The sequence below is a fragment of the Pagrus pagrus genome (genome assembly GCF_965226575.1).
Source record: "Pagrus pagrus genome assembly, chromosome: 19".
NCBI lineage: Eukaryota > Metazoa > Chordata > Actinopteri > Spariformes > Sparidae > Pagrus > Pagrus pagrus.
The window spans coordinates 26,364,249-26,389,881 of record NC_140203.1 but is presented as its reverse complement, the minus strand read 5'-3'; the positions used below and the strand labels follow the sequence as shown (position 1 = coordinate 26,389,881).

The following is a 25,633-nucleotide window of genomic DNA, read 5'->3' as shown; positions in this document are numbered from 1 at the left end:
TGTGAAGGATAGTGTAAAAATCTGTTACTTTGACTGACTGAAGAGTAAGACTGAATCTGAGACCTATGCATTACATTAGAAGAATCAGAATCAGAATCCTTTTTATTGTCATTGCAAGTGTACAATGAAATTCTAGCAGCATCCGAGGATTTAACACAACTAGGGCTGTAACGATTCATCGAGTTACTCGAGTTACTCGATTACAAAAATTGGTCGAGGCAAAAACTCTGCCTCGAAGCGTCGTTAAATTCCTATGACGCGCAGGGATCTTGAATGTTCCACACGGACCGTTGTTAATACTACTGCGTAAAGTGCCGTACACGGACACGGAGAGCCCTCTCCGTCGCCGGAGAGCCGGAGAGCCTGACGGAGAGCCTCTCCGTACTCTCCGGGCGCGGAGTGTCCGTCACTCCGTCGAGGGGAAACGGAGATGGCAAGGGCTGTGATTGGTCCTCTAAACTCACGTCCTCACGCTGGTTCTCCAGCAGCCCGGGGGGGATTGCATTGCGTATCCGCCACCACGACGGAGAGCTGCGAAGGCTCGAGATGACATGCCAGAGCAGAATCAGTTTGTGCGCGTTTAAAAAACGTAGATATGATATCTGCTTTACAGACAGTTGAGACCGATGTGACATGTTCTCTCTCTCTGTCTGTCTGTAAGTGTGTGTGCACGTGTGTTTGTTCACGTCGGTCCGGAGCTCCTCCCTTCGTAAAACAGAGCGGAGGAGAATTGTAGATGCGCGACGATGAAGAAATTATTAATTAAATGAAAACGGTCCGGACCGGTTCTATAGGAAAAGTGACCTTAAATGACTTATGTTGTGATTTGGTGCTATGTATAACATAAAATTATATATAACACAGCATGCGTGCACACACATAGGTTGCTAGGTTACCATAGCAAATAGGCCTATCCCAGAGATTATATATTATTTGTTAGTAGGTGTTTAGAAGGTGCAATCCCTTTTTGTAATGTTGTATAAGACAACACTAAGGCAAAATGGCCGTTACTATTTAAGTTTGTATTGATTCATAGTGTTACATGTTATACATGTTTTACAGTAAGTTGAAACTGTATTGTTATTTAATTGTTTGCACTTGCACTAAATGAGTAAATTGCAATAAAGTTTTGGAGCCAAATGTTGGAGGTGTAAGAAATACCTCTGTTTTTTAAAGAAATAAAAGCCAAATGGTTGATCATTTTACAGCCAGATCATTTTCGTCATGCATTATTTGTTTTGGTTGTTTAGAAATGCAAAAAAAAATAATATATATATATATATATACGATTAATCGATTAATCGATCGATAAAGTGCTAGATTAATCGATTCCAAAAAGAATCGATAGCTACAGCCCTAAACACAACATAAAATAGAGTGAAAAGTACAAGGCAAGTAGTGGAAAAAAAATATATATATATGTATATATTTTTGGTTGGTCCTTGGAATTAAGATAAGAAAGATGTACTATTATTGATCCCCGGTAGGAGAAATTCAATTTGGCACAAGAGCAACAGGCTGTGTACCAGCCATAGCAGTTGTTGCTGTAGTTGGATGACTTATGGTTATGACATGCCGCTGACAAGTTGCAATAACTTTGCCCAGGGAAAACATTCAATAAGTGACTGACAGTTCGATTAAACTTATTTTGAAGTTTTGTAAAAGCTCTGACAGAAACTTTGACAAAAAAATATTCTTAACCCAGACAATAATCATCAAAGGCATTGGCAAATAGAAACATGACTGGCAACGCTGTAACTGACATACTGGGTGCGATTTATACACTGAGGGTAGATTTTGCCAAACAATCTGTTGAGGTGCTGGATGCAATTACTGGCATTAAAGGAGATTTTCTATCATAGTCGAGGAGGATTGGGGAGGCAAAAAGTCCAACAAAAAGTTAAACACCCTGAGGTAACAAAGAGATTTTAAGAAACAAAAAACAGGACCAAGAAGACAGTGGATGACGCTCCAACATCTGACCAATCAGCCTCCCTAAAAAGGCTTCATGTGCAATTTTTTTGAAAACTTTTTCGTCTACGGTATTACGTGACACTTGCAACCCTGCCCCAGTTATGGAACGATTACATCAGCAAGGCCAAGCTAACAGAATCAGTCCTCAGTGCCCAGAGCAATTGTCATAAAATTTCTGAATTAGACTGGGAAAAGATACTGAAAGCAGCCGTTATACAGAAGGAAATGCGGTATGAAAACCAGCGGGTCCGTTTCTTTTCAGATCTATCAGCTGAAACCTGCTAGTGTAAACAGCAGTTTGATGGAGTTAAGGCCCAGTTCCAATCCATGAACATCCCCTATGGGTTACCCAGGAATTCTACTGCTTGCATGTGCGTTGTGGAACGACTCTGCTATGTTTCTGCTCCGTGCTCCCTTGTCTGGCTCCAAGTGACTTTCCTGACTTGTTAAAACCAATAATGTGCTCTATAAGATCTATGCTCAGCGCCTTAGACTTGTAGTGTTTGTTGCTGAGTCTAATGGGTGTATCAAACAAGCCCTATTTAAATTGGTTCAGAAAGTCATTAGTCTTTATCAATCATAATCACAAAGCAGAAGTTAAGAGACCTTGCTAAAAAGCAAATATGACACAACACAACTTTCTATAAGCACCTAAATTGATTGTTTAAGTGGTTATAGTATATAGTATAGTATATTTTTGACCCAGTAAATTTGGTCACATTTTCAGAACACATTAATTATTGAAACTAACTTCATAAATGTTTTTTGTGACAAAGTAGTATGTGTTCCACTAATTCCATCGCAGAAAATGAGAATTGTTGAAATCATTGAAACTGAAGACTGCCATGATATACTTACATTTTGTTTACAAGTGAATGTAACCTTTTGATCACGACTGCATTTCCCTAAGAATAATCAGCACTTGCCTGGTGTCTTGAGTGGGGGAGGGGTAATCACTTCACCAGGTCAGAGTTACAGATATTCCAGAAATTGATTGCACCTGGTGCCGAAATTGTTTTTTGTTGGTTGGAAGATCAGGATAATTCCAGATGGGGGTGAGTTTAGATGGTGCAAAAGTAGAGCTTGTGATGTCAGAGTCGCTGATATTGTCAAAAGTTCTGAAACAAGGAGGGTGTTTTATAGATTGGCTGAGAAATGGTAGATCTCAGATCGGACTACTCTTCCAAACTGTTCTATATTTAACCAAGTGTTACCTGATTTGTGGGGGTGGATCCATTTGAATATGTATTGAAGTTGATTTGCCAAAAAGTAATGATAAAAGTTTGGGGCTGCAAGTCTTCCTTGTGTTTTTGTAAGGTTGCATTTTAATTCTTGGTGTCTTGTTTTTCTGGTAAAATTTTGAGATGATTGAATCCAGAGATGTAAACCAGTGTGGGTTGGGGTCATTGTGAAGAGTTAATTTATTTTAGGAATCATTCTAATGGTCACTATTCTGCCCATGATGGAGAGTGAAAGATTCAACAGAGGAGGTTATTAGTTATTGTTTTAAGTGGGGTGAAGTTGAGACTGACCAACTCTAACCCCATTTACACTACCTCTTCAAGGCGGGAATCCTGCCCCAATATCCCGCAATCCTCTTCTATGTGAAAGTTACAGAGGCGGAATGGGGTGACGGTTTTGTTCTGCCTCTGATCCGGGCAGCTAATAGAGCCATAATAGAGGCGAGATGACGTCTATAGGAATGGAAATGCCGACAGTGCAGGACAGGGGTATGTTGCTCTGAGCGCGTTCACAGTCTGACATCTAAAAGGATCCTTCACTCATCAAATTAAAGAGAATTGTCCCACACGTCAACCCACAAAGCAAAGTTACAAGACCAAACAAGAGTAATGTGGTAGCAGGTAGTGTTCAATGCAACTTATATCAGGAAAAAAATACTGCATTCATATGTGGAAAAGTGGCTGTCATCCTGTCTGTCCTACTGACTCTTCATCACATTTCCAACCCGAAAAACAGTTACTGTCTCTGGCAACTTGTATAAAAAAAAATCACCGCAATGGTCGGCCCTCCCGACTGAGACTTCAGTGAACCTCAGAAAACAGCATTCCTCCTTGTGAGTGAGAGCGAGACAGGGTCCGCTATTCTCTGATGGCAATTATATGATGTAATTTTGAGCAATAAACATAACTTTGTCACTCTCCACAATGCATGTTGGGTCAGGATCTCAATCACAACACATTATAACAGCATCCATATGATTATAAACAGTGGGCGGATACATGTTTATATTCACAGATCTCAACGTTATGATATGTACCGTCACGCTTCTTTTGGTTCCGCAATGCCAGCATTGCTATATAATAATATATAATATAATATGAAATGACACACTGGAGTGGCTGTTTGGTTCAGTGTGAACAAACAAAGGTGGCAAAAAGGTGAGCCTTCATTGCAATGATAATGCGGAATATCTGAGTGGAAAGGGCTTCAGACTGCCTGGGGGAAATATTAATGCCATGTGACTTGTGCATTAAGGGATAAGTGGTGTGTGGGCTGCCACATCCCAACTGTTATGATGAAATGGAAGGATGGATGATTATTGCCAGTTAATGGAGTAATTAGATATATTTCAGTATGCTTATAAGTTAAATTGCCTCTGGTAATGATGAGTAAAGGTTTTGTAAAAAACAGCAATATATCATTGGCATATAGACTAATCTCATGATGAGCGTTGGGTGTTCCCCTGTCCTTCCTGGTCTGTAATGTGAAGTTATGGACAAATTGCACTTTCTTATTCATTAGAACAGATACCCCTCTGTTTTGTGTTATAATGAGCTGAGAATAATTGATTATATTGTGATGATTTAAAATTATTATGGTTTGATTAAGAAAGGTGTGTTTCTTGTATAAACATATATCGATTTCTTCTGCTTTCTTAACCTTTAACCAGACTTCGTACAATCCCCTCAAGGTTATTTTCTGGAGTTCCTGGAGCCAGTCAACAACATTACCCACTTCCAGGGTCAGACAGCCACACTGCACTGCAAAGTGTCAGGCAACCCACGACCTTCCATCCGCTGGTTGAAGAATGACGTCCCGGTTGTCCAGGAGCAGGGACGGATAATCATCCGCAAAACAGAGGCAGGATCCAAGCTCCGCATCCAGGACCTTGACACTACAGACACTGGCTATTATCAGTGTGTCGCCTCCAACTCGCTCAAGGTCATCTCAGCCACAGGTGTCCTGTATGTCAAACTAGGTGAAGTTCACATTTATATTTCTACACTGACTTAGTTATTTAGGCCTTAACTATATGGACTAAATGTTGAATGTTAAGTTTTAATTGAATGTTTATACACTGTTAAATATAATTAGTAAAAACACTCCTTTTATGATTGCCTGTTGTTTTGTTTTTTTTAAATCAACATTTGTTTGCGCAAAGTTTCAATGAAATTAGTAGGTTGTGAAGAGAGCTTGCTTTTTGCTTTGACTGATGAATACATAAACAACTCTTCAATGTTTCTTACACCATAAAAACTATAAGATCGCGTATATTAAGAGGCTTTTGGTAAGTAGCCAAACATCCATAGTGGTCCATGGTGCATTTAGAGTAATACACCTCAATACATAACTGACACATGAATGACTTGTTATGTTATTTATGTGCTTGGTATGTTTTATTTATGTTTTTTATTTTGGATTTTACAGGACAGATGCCCACACATGGCCCAGATGAGCTGTAAGTCAACTTCTTCTATACATTAGGGTGTTAGCATAGTGTGTGTGAATAAATGTCCTACAACAACAGAAAGAAGAGTCCTCTAAATTAAGGTAGAGATAGAAAGTAGAGAGTGGGTATCATCGGCATCCCAATGGTAGGAGAAGTTATATTTCTGTATGATTCTACCAAGAGGGAGCAAGTGGATAGAGAAGAGGAGGATGGCGCAGTTTCTTGAGTCGAGCAGGTCTTTGTTCACTTTCAGAAAAGCCTGTGTGTTGTCTTGAAACCTGACTGAAAAGTCTTCTTCTAAGTGAGGCAGCTAGATGACTTTTTCTAGGACCTTGGAGAGGAAAGGTAATTTGGAGAAAGGTCTGTAATTGGGTAATTCAAGTCTTTCAGGGTCAATGTTGGGTTTTTTTCAGGAGGGTCTGAACTAGGGGTGTCAACGTTTACAATTTTTTCTACACGTGTATACGGGGCTTCTAACCGATGTGTACCCAGTTACACGTCGGAGATTTATGAGCTCTTTCTATCGCAGTTGCGCTACATAACCACTAGAGGGTTCTGTCTCCATTCAGCCGCCTCCTAATCCCATTAAATCAAAGCCATTCCAGTAGTTATCAGACAAAAACGTTTATTCAACGTTATTCTTGTAGACCTATTTCAAATAGGTACTAAATTAAAGCCAACATAACAGATAAATAACAGAGCTTCATTTAACATTTTAAGGCTTAGGCCTACTTATGACAGAAAGTAAAATGAGTTGAAAATAAAATCATCTATCATTTTGACAGACAAGAAAACGTGAGTGAAAGCTGAAAAGGGTTTAACCTTCTTTTTTAATCATGGTTTTAACTATTTCTCACAGTTGTACAATTTGTTTTTAAACTTATAGTTCAAACTGCATCCCTCTCTCGCAACGGGAGCTGCGTCTGAATTTTAATATACGTCTCATAGTAAAAGTAGTCTGGAATTGGCGATAGAAAGAAACTAAAAAAGAAGCCAAAGTATGCTGAAGTGAGAGGAAAAAACGTCACCTTTATATCCACAAAGCTAAAAAAGTAGAGGGGGAATCTCTCAATTATTCACTAAAACTGTCGGAAAAAAAATGTTTTTTTCCTCCTCTTTAGACGCGAGGATATGTGATCAGGTCGTAAAAAGCCGACAGAACACCAACCAACAGTATAATGTACAACAACACGTAACAATAAAGGCTAAAATAACAAGCCATTAACAGTTTTTGTTTTCAGCAGGACGACATTTGCGCATGGAGAAGATGATGAGCGCCGCGCTCTTCTCAAGTCCTCCGCAGCCTATTCTACACAGCAGCTGTCTTGCCTTTAAGTGGTCTTGCTGGTCTGAAAAACACAAATGGCTGTGGCCGCGGGTTTTTTTTTATATATCAACGTAACATTGTGCCCCATGCATCTATTATGTATGCGGATAACTGCACTAGTGGGAACATTTAATTGTATAGTTAGTTAATGTTATTATCTGAAGCTTTCAGGCAACATTATCACCCCTAAAAATACTATAGGCCTATATATTGGTGAGAAATAAACAAGGAGGAGGAAAAATGACGTGTAAACGGTTATTGATTTTTCTAAACGGTTATGATTTATTATCCGTGTACCCGATTACACGTGTAGATGTTGACACCTCTAGTCTGAACCATGACATGTTTGAGGGATGGAACTAGTGGAAAAAGAGCCATTAATGATGGTGAGGAAGCTGGGACCAACAAGGGATTTCTTAAGTGAACAAGTGGGGACCATCAAAGGGGTAGGTGGCTGACATCGAGACTCAGGACTAAGTCAGTACCTTCTTTATAGACTCCAAAACAGACTGTGAGTAACGGGGAATAAGACTCAGATGACAAGCATTAACAGAGTGAACAAAGTGGACTTCTAGCAGACATTCTTGAGGTAAATGGAGTGGAGATGGGTACATGGACTAAAAGGGACTGAGGTAAAGAATCATTTATAAGTAGCTGTGGGGAGGGGGAAATGGTGAAAGTCAACCAGGCTGACAGCTGGAGGTCGGAGTAAGGACTGGAGGCGCACAGGCCAGAGTGAAGGCTGGAGGCTGGTAGGCTAAGGTAAAAGCTAAAGGCTAGCAATCTGGAGTGAAAACGAGAGGCTAGCAGCCCAGAGTGATGGCTGAAAACTAGCATGCTGAAGGCTGCTGTGTGTTGAAAAGAGCTATGACGCTAATAAATATCACCAGAAGGATAGTAATGCAAATGTATACAGAAGTGCCTGCCCAAAGCTAAAATGGGCATGCAAGGACATGTCAGCCAACACTGATATCTCCATTGCTTTGACTGACTATTAGAAATGGCGAAGATCTTGTGCTTTGCTGGAGAAATTGATGTAACTAAACCACGAGGGTAGCTGGAGATGCAGCTTTTCTTCTCTCTGCCTTGTGACTCACTAGGACTCGGAATAGATTCCTCAACCAGTAGTCATACATTAGCCACTGGTTTGGACAGGCCTGCTCTGAACTCCAAAGAATGCTGATTCATGTCCTCAGTCAGACCAACTGTTTATGAAAGCCTCTATCAGAAAAGTTATCTCACCAGCCAACAATATGACACCTTTAATGTGTTTTATCCAGAGCATCACTTTGTAAGGGGCATGGGGCATGGGGAGGGTACAATGGACTTATTTACATTTTCCTGCACAGTTACTAGGAAAAGACAAAATAACAGGTAGTTTTACTGTGTCTCAATATCGGTTTGACGTCATAGTTGTCCTTTGTAAATGCTTGAACACTGCAGTAACTGGAGGATGTGAACAGTGCTTTATACATTAGAATTTTTTTATAGTACACAACAGGTGAGGGTTGTATTAAAGTAGTCAGAACATAGAGAATGTTGCAGATAAATAAACAGAGCTTCAGGTCGATCAAGTTGAAGTGTCTATCAACGTTAGAGATTTAATATAGGAAAGCAAGTGTAGCGGCTTCTTGCTTCCTACAGCCGCTGAGAGGCTGAGACTGGGAGGATTAACCTTTCAATTACACGCTGTCCAGTGATCAATGTCTACTCCAAGTTGTTCCGTTTTTAAAGATGTTATTGAATAATTCAAGGAATGAAAAACTGGTAGAAGACTGTGAGCTAAAGGTGCGGTAAATGAAAAATGTGTGCTCCCAGGTCACCCCCTCTCTCTAACCCCAACATCCAGGTGACAGGTGAGATTATATAGATTAATTAATTAAGGGGTCCATCCCATGTCACGTTACCACACCGAAATAAGTGAAAATAGACAAAAAACAAATCTAATGCAAAAATATGGCTCCTACACAAGGGGTCACAAGTTCTATTAAATGTTTTCATTGATCCACTGACTGTGTGCTTGATTTTTTAAAGTGGAGAAAAGACACTAAACCTTTTAACCAGGAGGTTGTGCCTGTGGGGTTAGGGCTGTTCCAATGTAACAATATACAGCATCTGGCTATGAGTGTGGCAAGGTCAGCTTGGTATTTAGTGAACCTGCCTTCAACAGGAGACACACCAAAGATAGCAGTTAAGGGGCACAGGGTCACTTCAGAGAGGGTGTCAAAAAAAGATGTCCAAAAAGAGTCAAGCTTTGGGCAACAGAAAAATGTATGTGTATGATCTGCTGGGGAGAGGGAGCACCTGATACAGGAATCGTCTGTACCAGGAAACTATTTTTTCAGCCTGGCTCTAGTATAGTGGGTCCTATACACCACTTTAAAGTGAATAATGCTCATACAAGCACATGTGCAAGTAGAGTTGATTCTAAAAAGTGTGTTCCTCCATCAGTCTTCATCCAGCTGGAGCCCCAGCTCTTTTTCCCATGTGTCCTTTAGCCAGACGATTGTGAAGAAAGAAGAATGTTACAAATTGATGAAATATTGTTTTGTGATTTTGGGGAAGAAATTATAATCTCTAACAGAGTTTTCTCAGGCAGTTCAGGGAGAGATGTAAAGTGAGTTCTTGCAAAGTTGCGCAGTTGAAAGTGCCTAGTATTTTTTTAAACCATTCCTCTGTGGTAAGCTTCAATAGCAGGTACAGTAGAGACGTGAAAATACAGACAAGAACAGTAATAATAACTGTGTGCACGCCTGACTAATTTAACAAGGCACTGAATAAAGAAGGCTACGTTTGGAGAAGCCGGGGATCAAACCTCCAGCGCTGCGATCTGCGAACAAGAAACTATATAGGGCCGTCCACACTTAGATCAGTAACTAGGCTATAGCAATACAATAGCCATGTAAACAGCAGCACCAAGAATGTGCTGCACAACTGTGTCAGCACCTTAGGAAAATGAATATTGATGGATAACATGGATATTGATGATCTTAAAATTTTAACATGTTTTACAAAACATGAAGGGCCTACTTATTAGGGCTGTCACTTTTTCAAAAAATCAAGTTTGAACGAATTTGAAATGACACGCAATTTATTCGAATGTATTCAGTAAAGTTGTCGTCAGCACCGGAGTCAATTAACACATGAATGGGGAGACGCTCACGTGACCACTGGAGAGATGCAGGTAACTTGAGGCAATTGGAAGAGCCGGCAGGGGTGGAGGTCTGGCTCACCAGTGTGCCCTCCTTCTTCAAAGCACCTCCAAAAGACACAGTAAACAAAACCACCACAAACAGGGCCACAAACAGGGCCACAAACAGGGCCACAAGTCCAGATAATATGAACAACATTTTGACATCAAAACCTGGCAGTAAACACTGTCCATCCACTTTGACTGCATTTAAGCACCAAACATCATTGACGTAAACACAGATTCCGCCTCACTTCCCCTTCACCTCCCCTTTGTACTCTGTCAGTGTTCTGTCACTGAACACAGTCTGGCCATCCAGTGAAACACCTTGATCTGGGATGTTGGGATGCAGCCAGGTCTTTGTGAAGTTATGGGCACAGCAGTCTTTAATTTCCAGCTTATTATATTTTTCTGCGACTGGACATTAGCCAGAAGAAGGCTGTGTGGAAGAATAGCTTTCCTGGGGTGATTCCATCACTTGCCGTGTAGTTTGGAATATTGTTAATATTATAATAATTATTAATTATTAATATAAATAATCTACTCACTCACATGTGCAGCCCAGGTAAAACGAAATATTTGGTTATTGAAAAAAAATCCTAGAGAAAGCACTATGTAAGCTCATAATTTTCTGGCTTTTCTTCCTCTCTCATAATAGTTCAGTTTTGTGAATGTTAATCTTTTTTGTATTTCTTCTGTGCATGTATACATTTTTTTTATTCACTATTTGTTCTCAAATTTTTTGCTCAGTAGTCTTTGTGATCTCATTGTGTTTGAGTTCTGGTTGAAGATGATCTAAATATTTTTGCTAAGACCTCTTTAATTGGGAACTGTATCTGATTACTTAACATCTTAAGACAGCTTTACCTGCATCCAGAAGTATTGGAGGGGAAACTTCATCAGGCATATTTAGGTGGCTGGTGTCTATGAGTGAATACAAAAGGGGAACTGTTGGGCCTTGGCAGAGGTATGCAATGTAGAGTGCCAGTCTAGCTGTCTTTTTTGTTGCTTTTCTATGGATATGGCAATGGCTGCCCATGCAGATGCAGTGGCCAGTAACTCCTTCACATTGCCAACCGGACCATCTTAAGAAGGAGAGGAGAGCGATCCAGAATGGAGGCCATGCTAACCCTGTTTGAACTCCAGACTGCTCCTAGCTAATGCCTGGTCGCAGGGAAATTAAATGGACAAATGGGACTCAGAAAATCAGAGACTCTTGTTCTCACATCTTTACAGAGACCATTCTCCACCACAGTATCCTGAATCAAGCTGTTGCACTCACAGGCAGACTGTGTGTGGAGCCGACAGAGTGCAGGACTGCAGCAGGATGGGGAGAGGTCAAAGTTGATGGATGTTAAACTTTTAATATGAAAATGGCAACCTTGTTATCATCAACAGCTTGTTGCTGCTGTTAACATTCACTCTGTCACTAATTCAAAAAATGCAGGACAGAATTACACTTACTATTGAGTAGTGTATTTGCTTGATGTATACATGCTTTGTATATATGTAGATAAATAACTGTATATATTTCATATGTCTGTGTAGCATGAGAGAGTTACAAACTTTAACTTGGTTAAGAAACCCTGTATTTAATGACAATAAGCACACAGCTATTAAACAGTTGTACCTAAAGCATAGTTTGTTTTCCTTTTAAGGTTGCCTGAAAAAGGTTTCTGCCAGCCGTACCGAGGCATTGCCTGTGCTCGCTTCATTGGCAACCAGAGCATCTATGTTGAGTCTCTGCAGATGCAGGGAGAGAGTGAAAACCGCATCACTGGTAAGAAAATTCATTGGCACTCTTAATTAGTTGAGCTCATCCACAAAAGATGTCTGAGATTATAAAAATGTGGGAAACGGTTCAAACATGTATCTCTTTTTTACTCCCTCCAAGCTGCCTTCACAATGATTGGCACCTCCACCCACCTATCAGATCAGTGCTCAAGGTTTGCCATCCCTTCTTTCTGCCATCATGTTTTCCCTCTGTGTGATGATGGGTCTCGGGGGCCACGGCGGCGTCAGCTCTGTCGAGATGAGTGCGAGGCCCTGGAGAATGACCTGTGCCATACCGAGTACACCATTGCCCGATCCAATCCCATGATCCTTATGCAGCTGGAGCTCCCCAGCTGCCACCTGCTGCCACGGCCAGGCACACCTGATGCTGCTTCCTGTATGAGGATAGGAGTGCCACCAGAAAAACTGGGTCCATGTAGGTGTATGCTATGGCATGTGCACATTCAAATGACACATGTAAAAACATCCTGTTCATAAACTACCTTCTTTTTGACAATGAAATGTTCAGATGAATATTAATCTCTTGTCTGTGTGTGTGTGATCACCACACAACCCTTTGTTACTTGCCTTGTCTCTGCTAAGCGAGAACAACCACATCCTGACTCAAAGTTCAAGGTTATTTTATTTTTCATTCTACAACAAGGTTTCACAATGAAATACAATTTGTAGTCCCATTTGCTACAAAAGAAAAAAACATTATGGAGGACGAGTTGCAGTTTCTTACAGCCTAAGCTAAGAAACTCCTCTGTAGTTTGGTGGTATAGCAACAGAAACTGCTGTATCTTTTGCAAGACAGCAGCGGACTGTATAGACTGTGGGTGGGTGTGGTCTTCTAGTGTCTTTTGGTTGTGCAGATATCTCACTTCAGGGATATCACAGATGCTTGGCAGATGGGTACTATGATATTCCTGGCCAATTTAATCACCTGCTGTAGAGCTGTGATGTTTTCCAATCAAGATGCTTTCTATTGTTCCTCTGGAGCAAAAGGCCCCTTAAAATTTGTGATCATGAATTATAAAGTTGCACACAAAAAAGTGTAATCCCAGATGTGTAGACAAGTTCTAGATATGCAATCATTTTGTAAACCCACAACTTGCAAGCCACCCTTGTTACAGTGTGTAGGATCAGCCATACTGAGTCTCTGTCTGCTCTACAGATTCCCCCTTAGACCACAGCTGCTACAATGGAAGTGGGGCTGACTACAGAGGCACAGTCAGCATCACTAAATCTGGTCATCACTGCCAGCCATGGAGCACTCAGTACCCTCACAGTCACCACCTGTCCCAGGAATACCCTGAGCTCTGGGGAAGTCACAACTTCTGCCGTAACCCAGGAGGACAGATGCAAGCGCCCTGGTGCTTTACCCTGGACTCTCGTGTTAGGGTGGACCTGTGTGATATCCAGCCCTGCAGTAAGTACTATAATGCAATAACTGTACTCGTAATACTTAGTTGGACTGGTAACATTTTCAGGCTATTTTTAGATAAAGAATCTTTTTGACAAAGGCTATATGCCCCCTATAAGCCCCTGATAGATTGATTTAGTTTCATACTCCAGCACCCCAGTGTATTTTTGTGGTAGCAATGAAATGTTTTAGCCAACACAAGCAGCAGAGTGAAACATGCACAGAGAGAAATGCATGTTCTCTCTGTACTGTCAGACTGTAAACCCAGAATGATCAGTCCACAGATGCTACATTCAGCTACGACAGCCATTTCAAATCTGGATGAAATACTGACTGCTCTTGGAGCTCTGCGACTCCATCTCCCCCGAGTGGCCAGAGTGTGCTTTGCCACTCAGAGTGTGGTGCTCTGAATAATTAAACGGTATATGCAAACAGCACTCAGACTTTTCAAACAGTCCAGCTTGTGCCAGAGTGTGCTCTGGTGCTCAGAGTAACTATTTACGACTGCTCCCGTCGTTTAACAATAAAGCTAGCTTGATAAACTGTGGTTACTATAGATGTTTTGTGTCTGTGTGTGAGACACACACAGCAGTGTCTGCATTTTTCTTTACAAACTCAAACATTTACTGTATAAACTGAAAAATGCTTGAAGATTTAGCTTTTCTGTGAATCACTGAACTAATATTTAGTTGTATAACCACTGTTTCTGAGAACTGCTTCACATTTGTGTTGCATGGAGTCGACCAACTTCTGGCACTTGTAAACAGGTATCCCAGCCCAGGACGATTGGACTATATTCCACAATTCCTCTGCATTTCTTGGTTTTGCCTTAGAAACAGCATTTTTGATGTCACCCCACAAGTTTTCTATTGGATGAAGGTCCAGGGATTGGGCTGGCCACTCCATAACGTTAATCTTGTCGGCCTGGAACCAAGATGCTGCTCGCTTACTGGTGTGTTTGGGGTCGTCGTCTTGTTGAAACTCCTATTTCGAGGGCATTTCCTCTTCGGAATTTATTCTGCTGAGAGGAGACAGAAGTTACCATCATTACAAACCACCCGCAACTTATAAACACACATGAGCTGTAGTGTTTTTACAGATCTCTAGTTTCATTGTTACTAGGGCTGTCAATATAACCCGTTCATTTTGATTAATTGTAGGAAAAAAAAGTGTTGAAAAACATAACACTGATGAATCATGCTCTATGACATTCCCTTCATGTTCTACAGTAGCTTTGTAAACATGATGGGGGCAGATGCTGAGCGGGTTAGGGTAGGCCTATGCTGAGCATAGGCCTACGCTGAGCATAGGCCTACTGAATGGACAAGTCCCACTCCAGCCAGTGTTTCTCCCTGTCTAACGATTTACATTCTTTCTCAAACCAAGAATGGGGTGTGGTTAATAGTATATATCTAGCAGACTGCTGATTCAGCATGATTAACATCATAAGCATGGATAGTAATAGCATGGATATTATCAGAAATGATAAAATATTGGGGCGCCCACTAGCTCAGTTGGTAGAGCGGGCGTCCCATGTGCAGAGGCCTTGTCCTCGCTGTGGCGGCCCAGGGTTCAAGTCCGACCTGTGGCCCTTTGTTGAATGTTTTCTTGGCAGATTGTGAGTCGTAGTTGCCCCAGTGGTCGCACTGACCACTTTGGCTGTCGCACCAACCACAGCTGCAGTGCCTCTGGGCTTGTAGGCAGAGCACACAGGCCGGGTGGCGGAGCAGCAGTGGGCAGAGCCGGCCTGTCCGCTCTGCCTAACAGGCTGGACACAGCTGTGTACTGCGTGGTGGCTGTGTTACATGAGCTGCTGCAGCCCACTCACGTTTTTGTCTGCATAATCCTATTACATGGGGTTTGAATTTTATAATTATTGATAAATAAGATGATGTGATATTCCTTTACCCAACTGACACGCATCCAGTGTGTCCAGCCTGAAATGAACCCTGACACTTTGGCAGCGAAGAGCCCCTCCAAAGGATGAGTGACACCGAGAGGAGCATAGAAGGACCGGGACAGAGGCCGAATGGGTCGGTGTGTTTGCCGGCGTGGCTGCGGCTTGTAGGTCGCTGTATCACACTGCAAGAAAAGTAGAAATTGCTGCTGTGTGACAGGTGGAGCATGGCTGGTCTTGTGAGAACTGTGATCCATAGTAATGCCTCTGACACACTCTTTTGTTGTTGTCAGTCACATCAGTCACTGCTTTTCAGTTTTTTAAACATTTCCATGAACGCAGTAATGTACAGTAACAAATATCGTAGCACATTAATCAACAAAACTAACAGCTGAAGAGGAAACTATCCACCAGGAGAAGCTTTGCTGTTGTTCCATTTGCATTTGTGTATATGATATTTACCCAGTAAGGTAAATATGTTGACCATATTTGACACCTTTCTTGGGAGATCATCCACATGAATCATAATCTGAAAAAGCTCAAAGGATGGGTTATCAATTACAATGTTTAATCAGCTATACAGATCCTGCCAAAACTGGATTGTAATGGAGCAAGAAAAGAATAGGTGATGGATAATTTCAGGCTCTTCTAAGCAAAATCCACATGGATCTACTTCAAAATTAAACCTTATATGCAACAATTCAGCAGCTGGGTAGACAGAGTTCAAAATTTTAAAGTGCATTTCTTTTATTTTACTTTTTACTTACAGTATTTATTGATTATCATTGTTGTCTTATCAATTCTTATCTTAGCAGGTGAGTTAAAATCAAAGAATAAGCCTTTGCCTTTCCAATAACCTTGTTGTTACATTTTCTTTCACCAATGTATATTTCACCAATTTTCAGTTCTAGAAGTTTGATTGAAACATTATTATTACGTATTTTGTATCATGTGTTTTAAGGGAGGTGGAATAGCTTTACAAATGCGACAGAATTCCCTGTAGGAGTCATTAACATTAAACTTTTCAATAAATCAACTAAACTGTATGTTCATCCATCAAATCAAAAACATAAAATCTTTTTTTTTGTACCATTCTTGTTTGAACAAAGACTTCCTATTGATTGTAATCGTCCTATTATTCCACAAGGTGGCACAATGTGGTGTGAAGTTGGGGTTAAATATAATTTTCCAGTAAAGCCAAATTTGTCTATGGAAGTTTGACAGCTTGATAGGTAGTTTTGAGATCTCCAAGTCACAGCTCATCAAAAGTTCCAACCCTCCAATTTCCTGGAATAAGCACCTTGGTATATGGAACCTTATAGAGAGTCAGGCTCTGCCAAATAGATTTTTTATCCAATTTAGTTTGAATACTCCATTCATAGATTCAAATTCAATGGCTTTAAGTTCACTTTAATCATTTGAGGAGAAACATGAAGAGATTGACAAGGATAAATTAGTTTTGATATGCCTTCTGCTTTGGTCAATAGGATTCTACCCAAAATAGAGAGGTCTCTTATGAGCCAAGAGATTTTTTGTTTATATCTTTAGATATTGTTATACCTAGATATTTTATTTCAGTTCATCGGTATCAAATGCTTTAAAAAAGTCTAACAAAATGAGACTGAGAGACTGATTCAATGAGTGATTCATAGTCAATCATGTTTATAATTAGTCTTATATGGTTGTGAATATACACAGATCAGCCACAACATTACAACCACCTGCCCAATATTGTGAAGGTTCCCCTTGTGCAGCCCAAACAGCTCTGACCTGTCAAGACATGGACTTAAGGCCTCTGAGGGTGTCCTGTGGTGTCTGGCACCAGGGCGTTTTATAGTGGATCCTCTGGGTCCTGTATGTTGGGGGGTGGGGCCTCCATGGATCAGACCTGCTCCAGCACGTCTTACAGATGCTCGATCAGATTGGGATCTGGGGAATTTGGAGGCCCGGTCAACTCCTCGGGCCCTTTATTGTTTTCCTCGAGCTGTTCCTGAGCAGTGTTTGCGGTGTGTCAGGGCACATTGTCCTACTGGGGGGCCACTGCCATCGGGTAGTGTTGTTGTGATGAGGGGGTGTACACAACAACAGTGTTTGGATGGGTGGTGTGTGTCAAGTGGCATTCACATGAAGGCCAGCAGAACATTGCATTGTGATGAGATGATCGATGTTATTCACATCACCTGTCAGTGGTTTTAATGTTGTGCAAGCGTGGCAACGTTGTGAGTGGCTCCATTCCACAGGAAGCCACAGGAAAGCTGACTCGAAAACTCACTCTGTATCGTGGTGGTGAAAAGGCTTTGCCAGGCAGCCACAGGCAAAACAGTATGCAAAGAAGCAGTGGAAATCTCAAAGCCAGGGACAGAAGGCAGGTGAGTTTACTGGGGATCAGACGAGATGAGTTGGTCAGAGGCAGGCACTCTTTGCAGCAGGAAGTCAGTCTGGAGAGAAGTGCAGGAGAGTCTTGCATGAATGACAAAGAACAATCTGGCAGTGAGTGTCTGTGGGCTGGAGTGTATAAATACTGGGTTGATTGGTGATGAGGAGCAGCTGAGGGGACAGGTGAGTGGAGTTGGCTGATTAGGTGAAAATGGCTGGTGACAATGCAGGCAAAAATGAGTAGGTGACCAGCTATGCCAAACTGTGACAGAGAGGTTCTAATTGTTCCACACATTTAATTTAAAAACATTCCGACACTGATGCAGTAATAAATCAATCCATTCCACTGTGTGTATGTATTACACATCGTAGTAATAGTAGTAGTACCTGTAGGTGTGGTAAAGGTTGTAGTAGTAGCTGGAGACGGGATTCCAACCACCAACCTTGTGATCATGTGCCTCCAGTTCATTCTCTATAGCAAAATGTTGTTGAAAAAAGTGTAATATTTTAAGAGAAGTAATAGGTGAATAAAAGCACAACATTCCTGAAAGAGCTGAACATTTTGATGTTTGAATGTTTTCTGTAGCTGAAAGCATGCATGAACTGAAACATGGACATGGAAGTCTTATTGTAGAAAATGATATTAGGATGATCATTCTATGTAGGCTATTGAATGTTGATACCACAGATAATGTGTTCAAAGCAAAATCAAATGAATACTGTTAAAATGAATGCATTACAAATCAGAGAACTTGACTTGTTACTATCTCTATTATCTTACTATCCCCAGATCCTCCAGAGAACCCCAGGAAGGAGATCCTGTTCATTCTAATACCTGCAATAGTCATTCCATTGGTCATCGCTTGCCTCTTCTTTCTGGTTTGCATGTGTCGCAATAAGCAAAAGGCATCGATTGACACACCACCTCGCTGCCAGCTCAGCAGCTCACCTAGCCAAGAGATGGAGCTATCACTCCTCAATCAACAAAAACATCAGGTAATACACACATATAGTACAGAGGCTCATTAGCATAGAGGGATTTTATTCATATTCTCTCTGATATACTGCAAGGTTCAGACTGATATTAATGCTACATTAGAAAATGCAGGCCCTTCATTTGTTTTAATGCAACATAGTATGACAGCAGGGAAATTATATATACGTACATGGGCATGGAATTTAATTTCTTTGAATGACTCTTAGCACGACTATTTTTCGTGCCTTCGCCATGTTTCTTGACTGGGGGGGCGGGGGGACTATCACACCAGGATCCTGCAGTGTTTCCCACAGGATTTCATGAGACTATGGTGGGTGGACCTCGGAGCCTCTATCAAATATATAACACTATCAGGCTGGACACACAGGACAGGTGTGTAACGCTGCTGCGGGGCGTTACCTCTCACTTTTCATTTCGGCATCCATGTTAATAGGTCGGACGTTCACACTGGATGCATCAGACACGCTTCTCACGCACATGTCAAGCGTGGCTGCTGTGTCACGTGATCTAGAGATTCGGAATCTTGCCTATTTCTACCGCGATACATACCTCGGTTCTCAGCAAAAATCAACCTGAAGACGACCTGTAGACATATCCACATCATACCAGTGTTTCTCTTCAGCTTTAATGTCTGTATGTGTAGAATATGTCACAGATATGAAGAGAATACACACAAGTGAGGGGCTATTTCTTTCCTGTGCACTCTTTCTTTAACTTTCTCTCCCTTGCTCCCTCTTGTTCCCCCTACAGCTTTCTCGCTCTTTCAGCAGGGAAAGGAAAATCACGTCATCATGTTTATCGATTATTATCAAATTTAAACTCCATGGTAACAGATAGGGGAGGCCAGAGAAGGCAGCTGCTACGCAGCCTATGTGAACACAAACATGCGAGTGAGCAGCAGCAGCAGCCCTGTAAGCTTTGGCTCTGCTGTCTGAAGATTAGTCCGGTCCTCACAATTTGCTGTACTACACAGCTCTGGCTACACAATGTTGACACAAGCCTATAAGCTAGAGTCAATAGTCAACATCAATCTATTACTTTTAATCTTGTTATCTATTAGTCCTTACTTGTAACTAAACCTCGACTAAGAGACCAGATAATCACTGTCTTGTTTCAAAATTATGAGCGCCGTGAGTGCCATCTTTACTATATGACGACTGACTGGGAGTGAAAGCTGCTTTGCTGAAGCAATGGTGCAAAACGTTAGAGATCTTCAGTGCTATTATGAGAGGTGATTAACATTTTTGGAACAATATGCGACTATAGTGCAGCAAGTTAGACTATAGCAGGCTGCCAGAGTCTCATTAATTAATGGGAAACACTGTCCTGGGATTGCATCTGGTCTGTGGTGGGGTTTATGCAACAAAAACTCCTTAGTTAAGGTTAAAAAAAAAAATAATGAAGTGATTAAGCACAAATTCATGAAGGAATTTGCCCTATGTAAGCACAAGAAAAATGAAAAGTAAAGTATATAAAGAAAGTAATAAAGACTTGTAAACTAAATTAAAACTCTGGGTCCCTCTACAAGATGCTATAATAATGCAGATGTCAATTTATTCTCTGTGTACAGTGTGGGATGAGGTCAAAATAAACTTTATTTCACGTTATGACAGGTGGGTGCGGGCCAGATGTTTGGCTCCCACGGGCCGGATCTGGCTAATCTATTAGGGGTTGGCTGGCCTACATCAATAATAGCCTTATTTTACACATTATGTATGTAGATACTGCTTACATTCCTTTTTCTATTTATAACCTTTTATATTTTAGACCTTTTTACATTTTTATATCTTTTTTTATTTTTTTTTATTTTAACTAGCTTACTGTTCTGTGTTGTGCTGTATATCTGTTAAATGTTGTGTTGTGTACAAATGCTCCACGTGCCTTACCTTGAATTGCCCCCCGGGGACAAATAAAGTTTTTTGAATTGAATTGAATTGAATTATCCATAATGATAAAAATGGATAATTCATAGCAAAAAAAAAATTGTATACTGTCAATATTTTAGAGATCCCCAAAATTTCACCAATCATGATTTCAGTGGAGCTCATGTCTTATCACGCCTGGCTCCCTCATAGTTCGCACCCTGTTTAAAACTCATGTATCTATTACTAAAACCTAAATCCTTGGATCATCTGCACTGGAGGCAAACCAATACAGATGATTTGCTTTTTTTAAATGCAGTGCTGGTTTTGGTCAAAACACCTGGTAATAAAAAAAAGTCACCTCTGTGCACCTGAATTAAGAAATCTTGCATTCTATTGCATCATGTTTTATTGTTGGCCATGCACATGATGACATGTATTTGAGTTTTTCTGCTTTGTTGTTGCAGGCCAAGCTGCGGGAGATTAACTTGTCAGCAGTGCGGTTTATGGAAGAATTGGGCGAGGATCGATTTGGCAAGGTTTACAAAGGCCACCTGCATGGCACCATACCTGGTGAGCAGACCCAGGTGGTGGCCATCAAGACATTAAAAGACAAAGTTGATGCAACTCTCTGTGAGGAATTTCGCAAAGAGGCCATGCGCCGTTTTCACCTACAGCATCAAAATATTGTTTGTTTGCTGGGTGTGGTTACCAAAGAGCATCCAATGAGCATGATGTTTACTTACTCCAGCTTTGGTGACCTACATGAGTATCTGGTGATGCGCTCCCCCAACTCAGATGTTGGCAGCTCAGATGATGACAAGACAGTCAAATCCACTCTGGAGCAGGCTGATTTCCTTCATGTAATCACCCAGATTGCTGCTGGAATGGAGTATCTTTCCAGCCAGCAAGTAGTCCATAAAGACCTTGCTGCTCGTAACATTCTGGTCTTTGACAAACTCAGCATCAAGATCTTGGATCTTGGTTTGTTCAGAGATGTCTATTCTGCTGATTACTACAATCTAATGGGCACAAGTCCTTTTCCCGTTCGTTGGATGTCCCCAGAAGCTCTTATGTATGGTAAGTTCTCCACCGACTCTGACATCTGGTCTTATGGTGTCTTGCTGTGGGAGACTTTCGGTTACGGACTGCAACCATATTGTGGCTACTCCAACCAGGATGTGATGGAGATGGTGCGCAGCCACCAGCTACTACCTTGTCCAGATGATTGCCCAGCCTGGATTTACACCCTAATGCTGGAGTGTTGGAGTGAATTCCCAACAAGAAGGCCTCGCTTCAAGGATATCCACACACGTCTGCGCTCCTGGGAGAGCCTGTCCAACTATAATAGCTCTGCTCAGACTTCTAGCACAAGCAACACTACCCAGACCAGCTCTCTCAGCACCAGCCCTGTTAGCAACATAAGCATTAGCACAGCAAATGCATCACGCTACACCAGCCCTAAAAAGAGTTCACAGTTCCATCAGCCCCAGTTCATGCCCATTAAGGGTCAAATACATCGGCCAATGGTGCCCCAACAGCTTTACATCCCTGTCAATGGATATCACCCTATGCCTGCTTACCCATACCTGCAGAACTTTTACCCCATGCAGATACCCATGCCCATGCCCATGCCTCACCAGCAGATGCACCACCCACCACAGATGGCTCCCAAAGCTGGTTCTCACCATAGTGGCAGTGGATCCACAACAACAGGCTATATCACCACTGCCCCTTCCAACACTTCTATCACAGAGCGGGCAGCATTGCTAAATGAGGACTCCAAGACCATTGATGAGGACCTGGCTGACAGGACATCACAGGAAGATCTAGACCAAAACCAGGACATATCAGTGCCTGAAACAGAATTGCTAGATGACAGTGGCCCTCTACAGACTGATGAACTTGTGATCCACTTGTCAGACACATAAGTGAAGTACAGCGGAGCTGAAAAATTCTGTGAGCTGTGCTTGCCAAAAATTCAAAAGCAGTATGAAGTGAAGTTAACATTTTGGCAGAAAAGTGACTGAATGGTATTATATGTTTTTTAGATAGTACTGTCAAGTTTGTACCTCTTAAACTCCTGTGTCAATGTTTAAGCACAATTAACCGTGCATTGCTCTATGAACTTATAATAATGTAGCCATTCATCATAATTTATGTTCTTGCCTTTGCTGTACAACACATTTTCTTATCCACAAGAAGCCTACTTTAAAGTTTACCCCGCCTTCTTTTTGCTTGCCAGCAAAGCCAATCACCAGCTGACAATAAGGGTGGGATTCATGGCCCCATTGCCCAACCTGGCACCTCAGATACCGCAGCCCTCTAACAGGCACCCTGACTCAACAGTAGGAATTGCTGACATAATCCCTCACTCCCCTGCCATTACTAGTACTTTTAAGGGTACCGACCAAGTTACTTTGGTACCACCGCATACCGATTCACAACAAATCTAACAGTGACAAATTTTGGCTCATAGTGCGAGTATGAAAGAACGAGTCACAGTCAGTTAAGGCAACACAAGCTGCAATATTTGTAATGTAATGTAAAACACCTGGTCAAACACAAAGTATAAAAGCCAAAGCAATTACAGTGTTTGACAGCCTGAACATAAAGTTTTCCACAGTGCCCACAGCTGCTGTTAGCATGCCTGCAGCCAGCTCTGTGTTCGTTACTAGAGAGTTTTTAGCCCTTTATGAATAGCAAAAGCATCGACAACTTCAGTGACATTTTGAGGTAATTAATTAAGTAATTGGACATGATGGAAATAACTGGGCTTTTTCCACTGTCTTGATTGATTGTTTTCTTCTTTTTTTCCAAAGGTTGAAACCTTAGTATGAATCCAATAGTAGGTGAATTGCATAGTATTTACTGGCAAATACTATGTATGCCCACACTGTAATAGTGACGACAACAACAATATAATAGACGTGCTGTTTATTTGACTTTGGATAAAGCTGACAACAGCTGTATTGCTGCCCTCTACTGTAATACTGATGCTTCTTTTGACAGTTGTGTATATATATACAGCAATCAGCCACAGCATTAAGGTGATCTGAATAGCATTGATCATCTTATTACAATGCAATGTTCTGCTGGGAAACCTTTGATCCTGGCATTCATATGGATGCCACTTGACACACACCACCCATCCAAACATCGTTGTGGACCAAGTACACCCCCCCATGGCATCAGCACTCCCCGATGGCAGTGGCCCAGAGGCTGGACAATGCACCAACACACCACAAAAACTGCAGAGTAACAACTCTAGGAACACAGCAAAGTCCAAGGTGATGACCTGGCCTCTAAATTCCACAGATCTCAATCTGATCAAGCATCTGTAGGACATGCTAGAACAAGTCCGATCCATGGAGGCCCCACCCTCCAACATGCAGGACTCAAAGGATCCTCCACAAATGTCCAAGTGCCAGACACCACAGGACACCCCTAGAGGTCTTACGACCATGCCTTGACAGGTAAGAGCTGTTTTGGCTGTACAAGAGAAACCTGCACAATATTAAGTCGGTGGTTTTAATGTTGTGGCTGATCGGTGTATAGTCCAATCTTGTGCTGATATTCCATCAGTTTCAACATTTTAGTTCAGGTTGAGTAAAGTGCACAGAGTAAAAACTGTTTATCCAAACGCTTCCAGGTCTTTGAAAAGAAATCTTCTTTGAAGAAATGCCATTGGTATACCCGATTTGGCATCTTGTATTTTACAACTGATGTTAATTTTTTGTTATTACAGAGAGAGTAAAGTACCGAATAAAGTACCACGGGAAACCAGTGCCAAATTATAGGTATCGTTACCGGTACCCTATCAGTTCAAATGTCAATGGAACCCAACCAGTGCCAGTTGTGTTTATTGGAATGCACGGTCAAGTATTGCAGAGACCGGGATTTAACCCTGGTTTATATAGTGGTGAACACTTTATTTTTAATGACAATTTTATGTTGTATTAGAGGTTCTTATTCTATGTTTTTGAAAGGCACAATCATTAACCAAAAAATGTACCAGTTTAAGGGTAACTTTGATAAAAAATTATACTCACGGAAATCTGTTGTGAAACTTAACTCATCAAACAAAACAAAGAATAAGAACAAACGATCTTTGTTGTTTTTTTCAGGCCATTGAGGTTTTATTCCAAATTGCTTTTTCCCATAAGGTTGATACTTTTAACATCAACTTTGATAATCAAGTTGCACAGATAGTAATTTATGTACTTTGGTTAAACATTTTATTTGTTTTATTTTTTCATGGTTGGTGAAGATTACTAAGCCTGGTGTTAATGCAATGTCTTTTACTCCACGTTTTTGGCTCACCATATAATGTTCACAAAAAGTCATGTCAATAAAAAGGTGTATTTTTTTGAAGGAAATCTTTTGCTATCACTTGATTATATTGAACCGCACCGCATCCCAAAGGTGCTCTATTTTTTGGTGAATATTATTTAAACTTTCCTAACCCTAGATTGGAAAAAGCAACCAGGAAAAGGTTGAACAGTTGTTGTAAAATAATATAGTTTTTAAGGAGAATTAAAGCGTTAATGAGTTTTTCATGTGTGTCAAATGATGAGCTGATTTTTACAGATCCAGATGTGAATCTAACAATAGCATAGCCGTCAGTGCTGAACAAAATTTTTCAATTGAATCGAATCAAATCGAATAGAATCGTGACCTCAGGATCTAAAATCAAATTGAATCATGGGTCTGGAGAATTGTGACACCCCTATTCAGTCTGCTTGGGGTGCAGACTTCACCAGATTTCACTAATTCAATGACCCACAATTAATTGCAATACTGACTTACTTTGAAGTTTTTCCAATCATCCCTGACAAATCTGGTTAGCATTAAGCAGCAGACAGCTGCTGGAGCTGGTGAGATCTGGAGGAATAAACACACTTGTGGAGGAGAGCAGTTTGTTTTAAACTTTTGAGATTAAAAGTGGATTTATCTTTACTCTCACTTTTCCGCCACTGCAACAGTGTGGAGGTGCCGAAATCCATGTACTGCAATTATCACTTATTTGATTCCTGAATTGAGGGGAATTGTATTTTACTTTATGAATGTACAGATAAGAGATGGGGTAAAGAAACAGAAAGATAATGTACATGTAAGGT

The 25,633-nt window shown here is 41.1% G+C and overlaps 1 protein-coding gene across 1 annotated transcript in view; it reads left to right on the top strand.

Moving 5' to 3' along the window:
- Positions 1–24,886, top strand: part of ror2 (receptor tyrosine kinase-like orphan receptor 2) — a 58,018-nt gene extending 33,132 nt beyond the window's left edge. Inside the window, exons 3-9 of the mRNA XM_084383778.1 lie at positions 4,907–5,194; positions 5,644–5,674; positions 11,841–11,962; positions 12,077–12,391; positions 13,133–13,387; positions 18,445–18,650; positions 20,981–24,886. Coding sequence (XP_084239904.1) covers positions 4,907–5,194; positions 5,644–5,674; positions 11,841–11,962; positions 12,077–12,391; positions 13,133–13,387; positions 18,445–18,650; positions 20,981–22,444 — 2,681 coding nt within the window. The 3' untranslated portion in view covers positions 22,445–24,886. The remainder of the gene's footprint in view (positions 1–4,906; positions 5,195–5,643; positions 5,675–11,840; positions 11,963–12,076; positions 12,392–13,132; positions 13,388–18,444; positions 18,651–20,980) is intronic.
- The last annotated feature ends 747 nt before the right edge of the window (positions 24,887–25,633 follow it).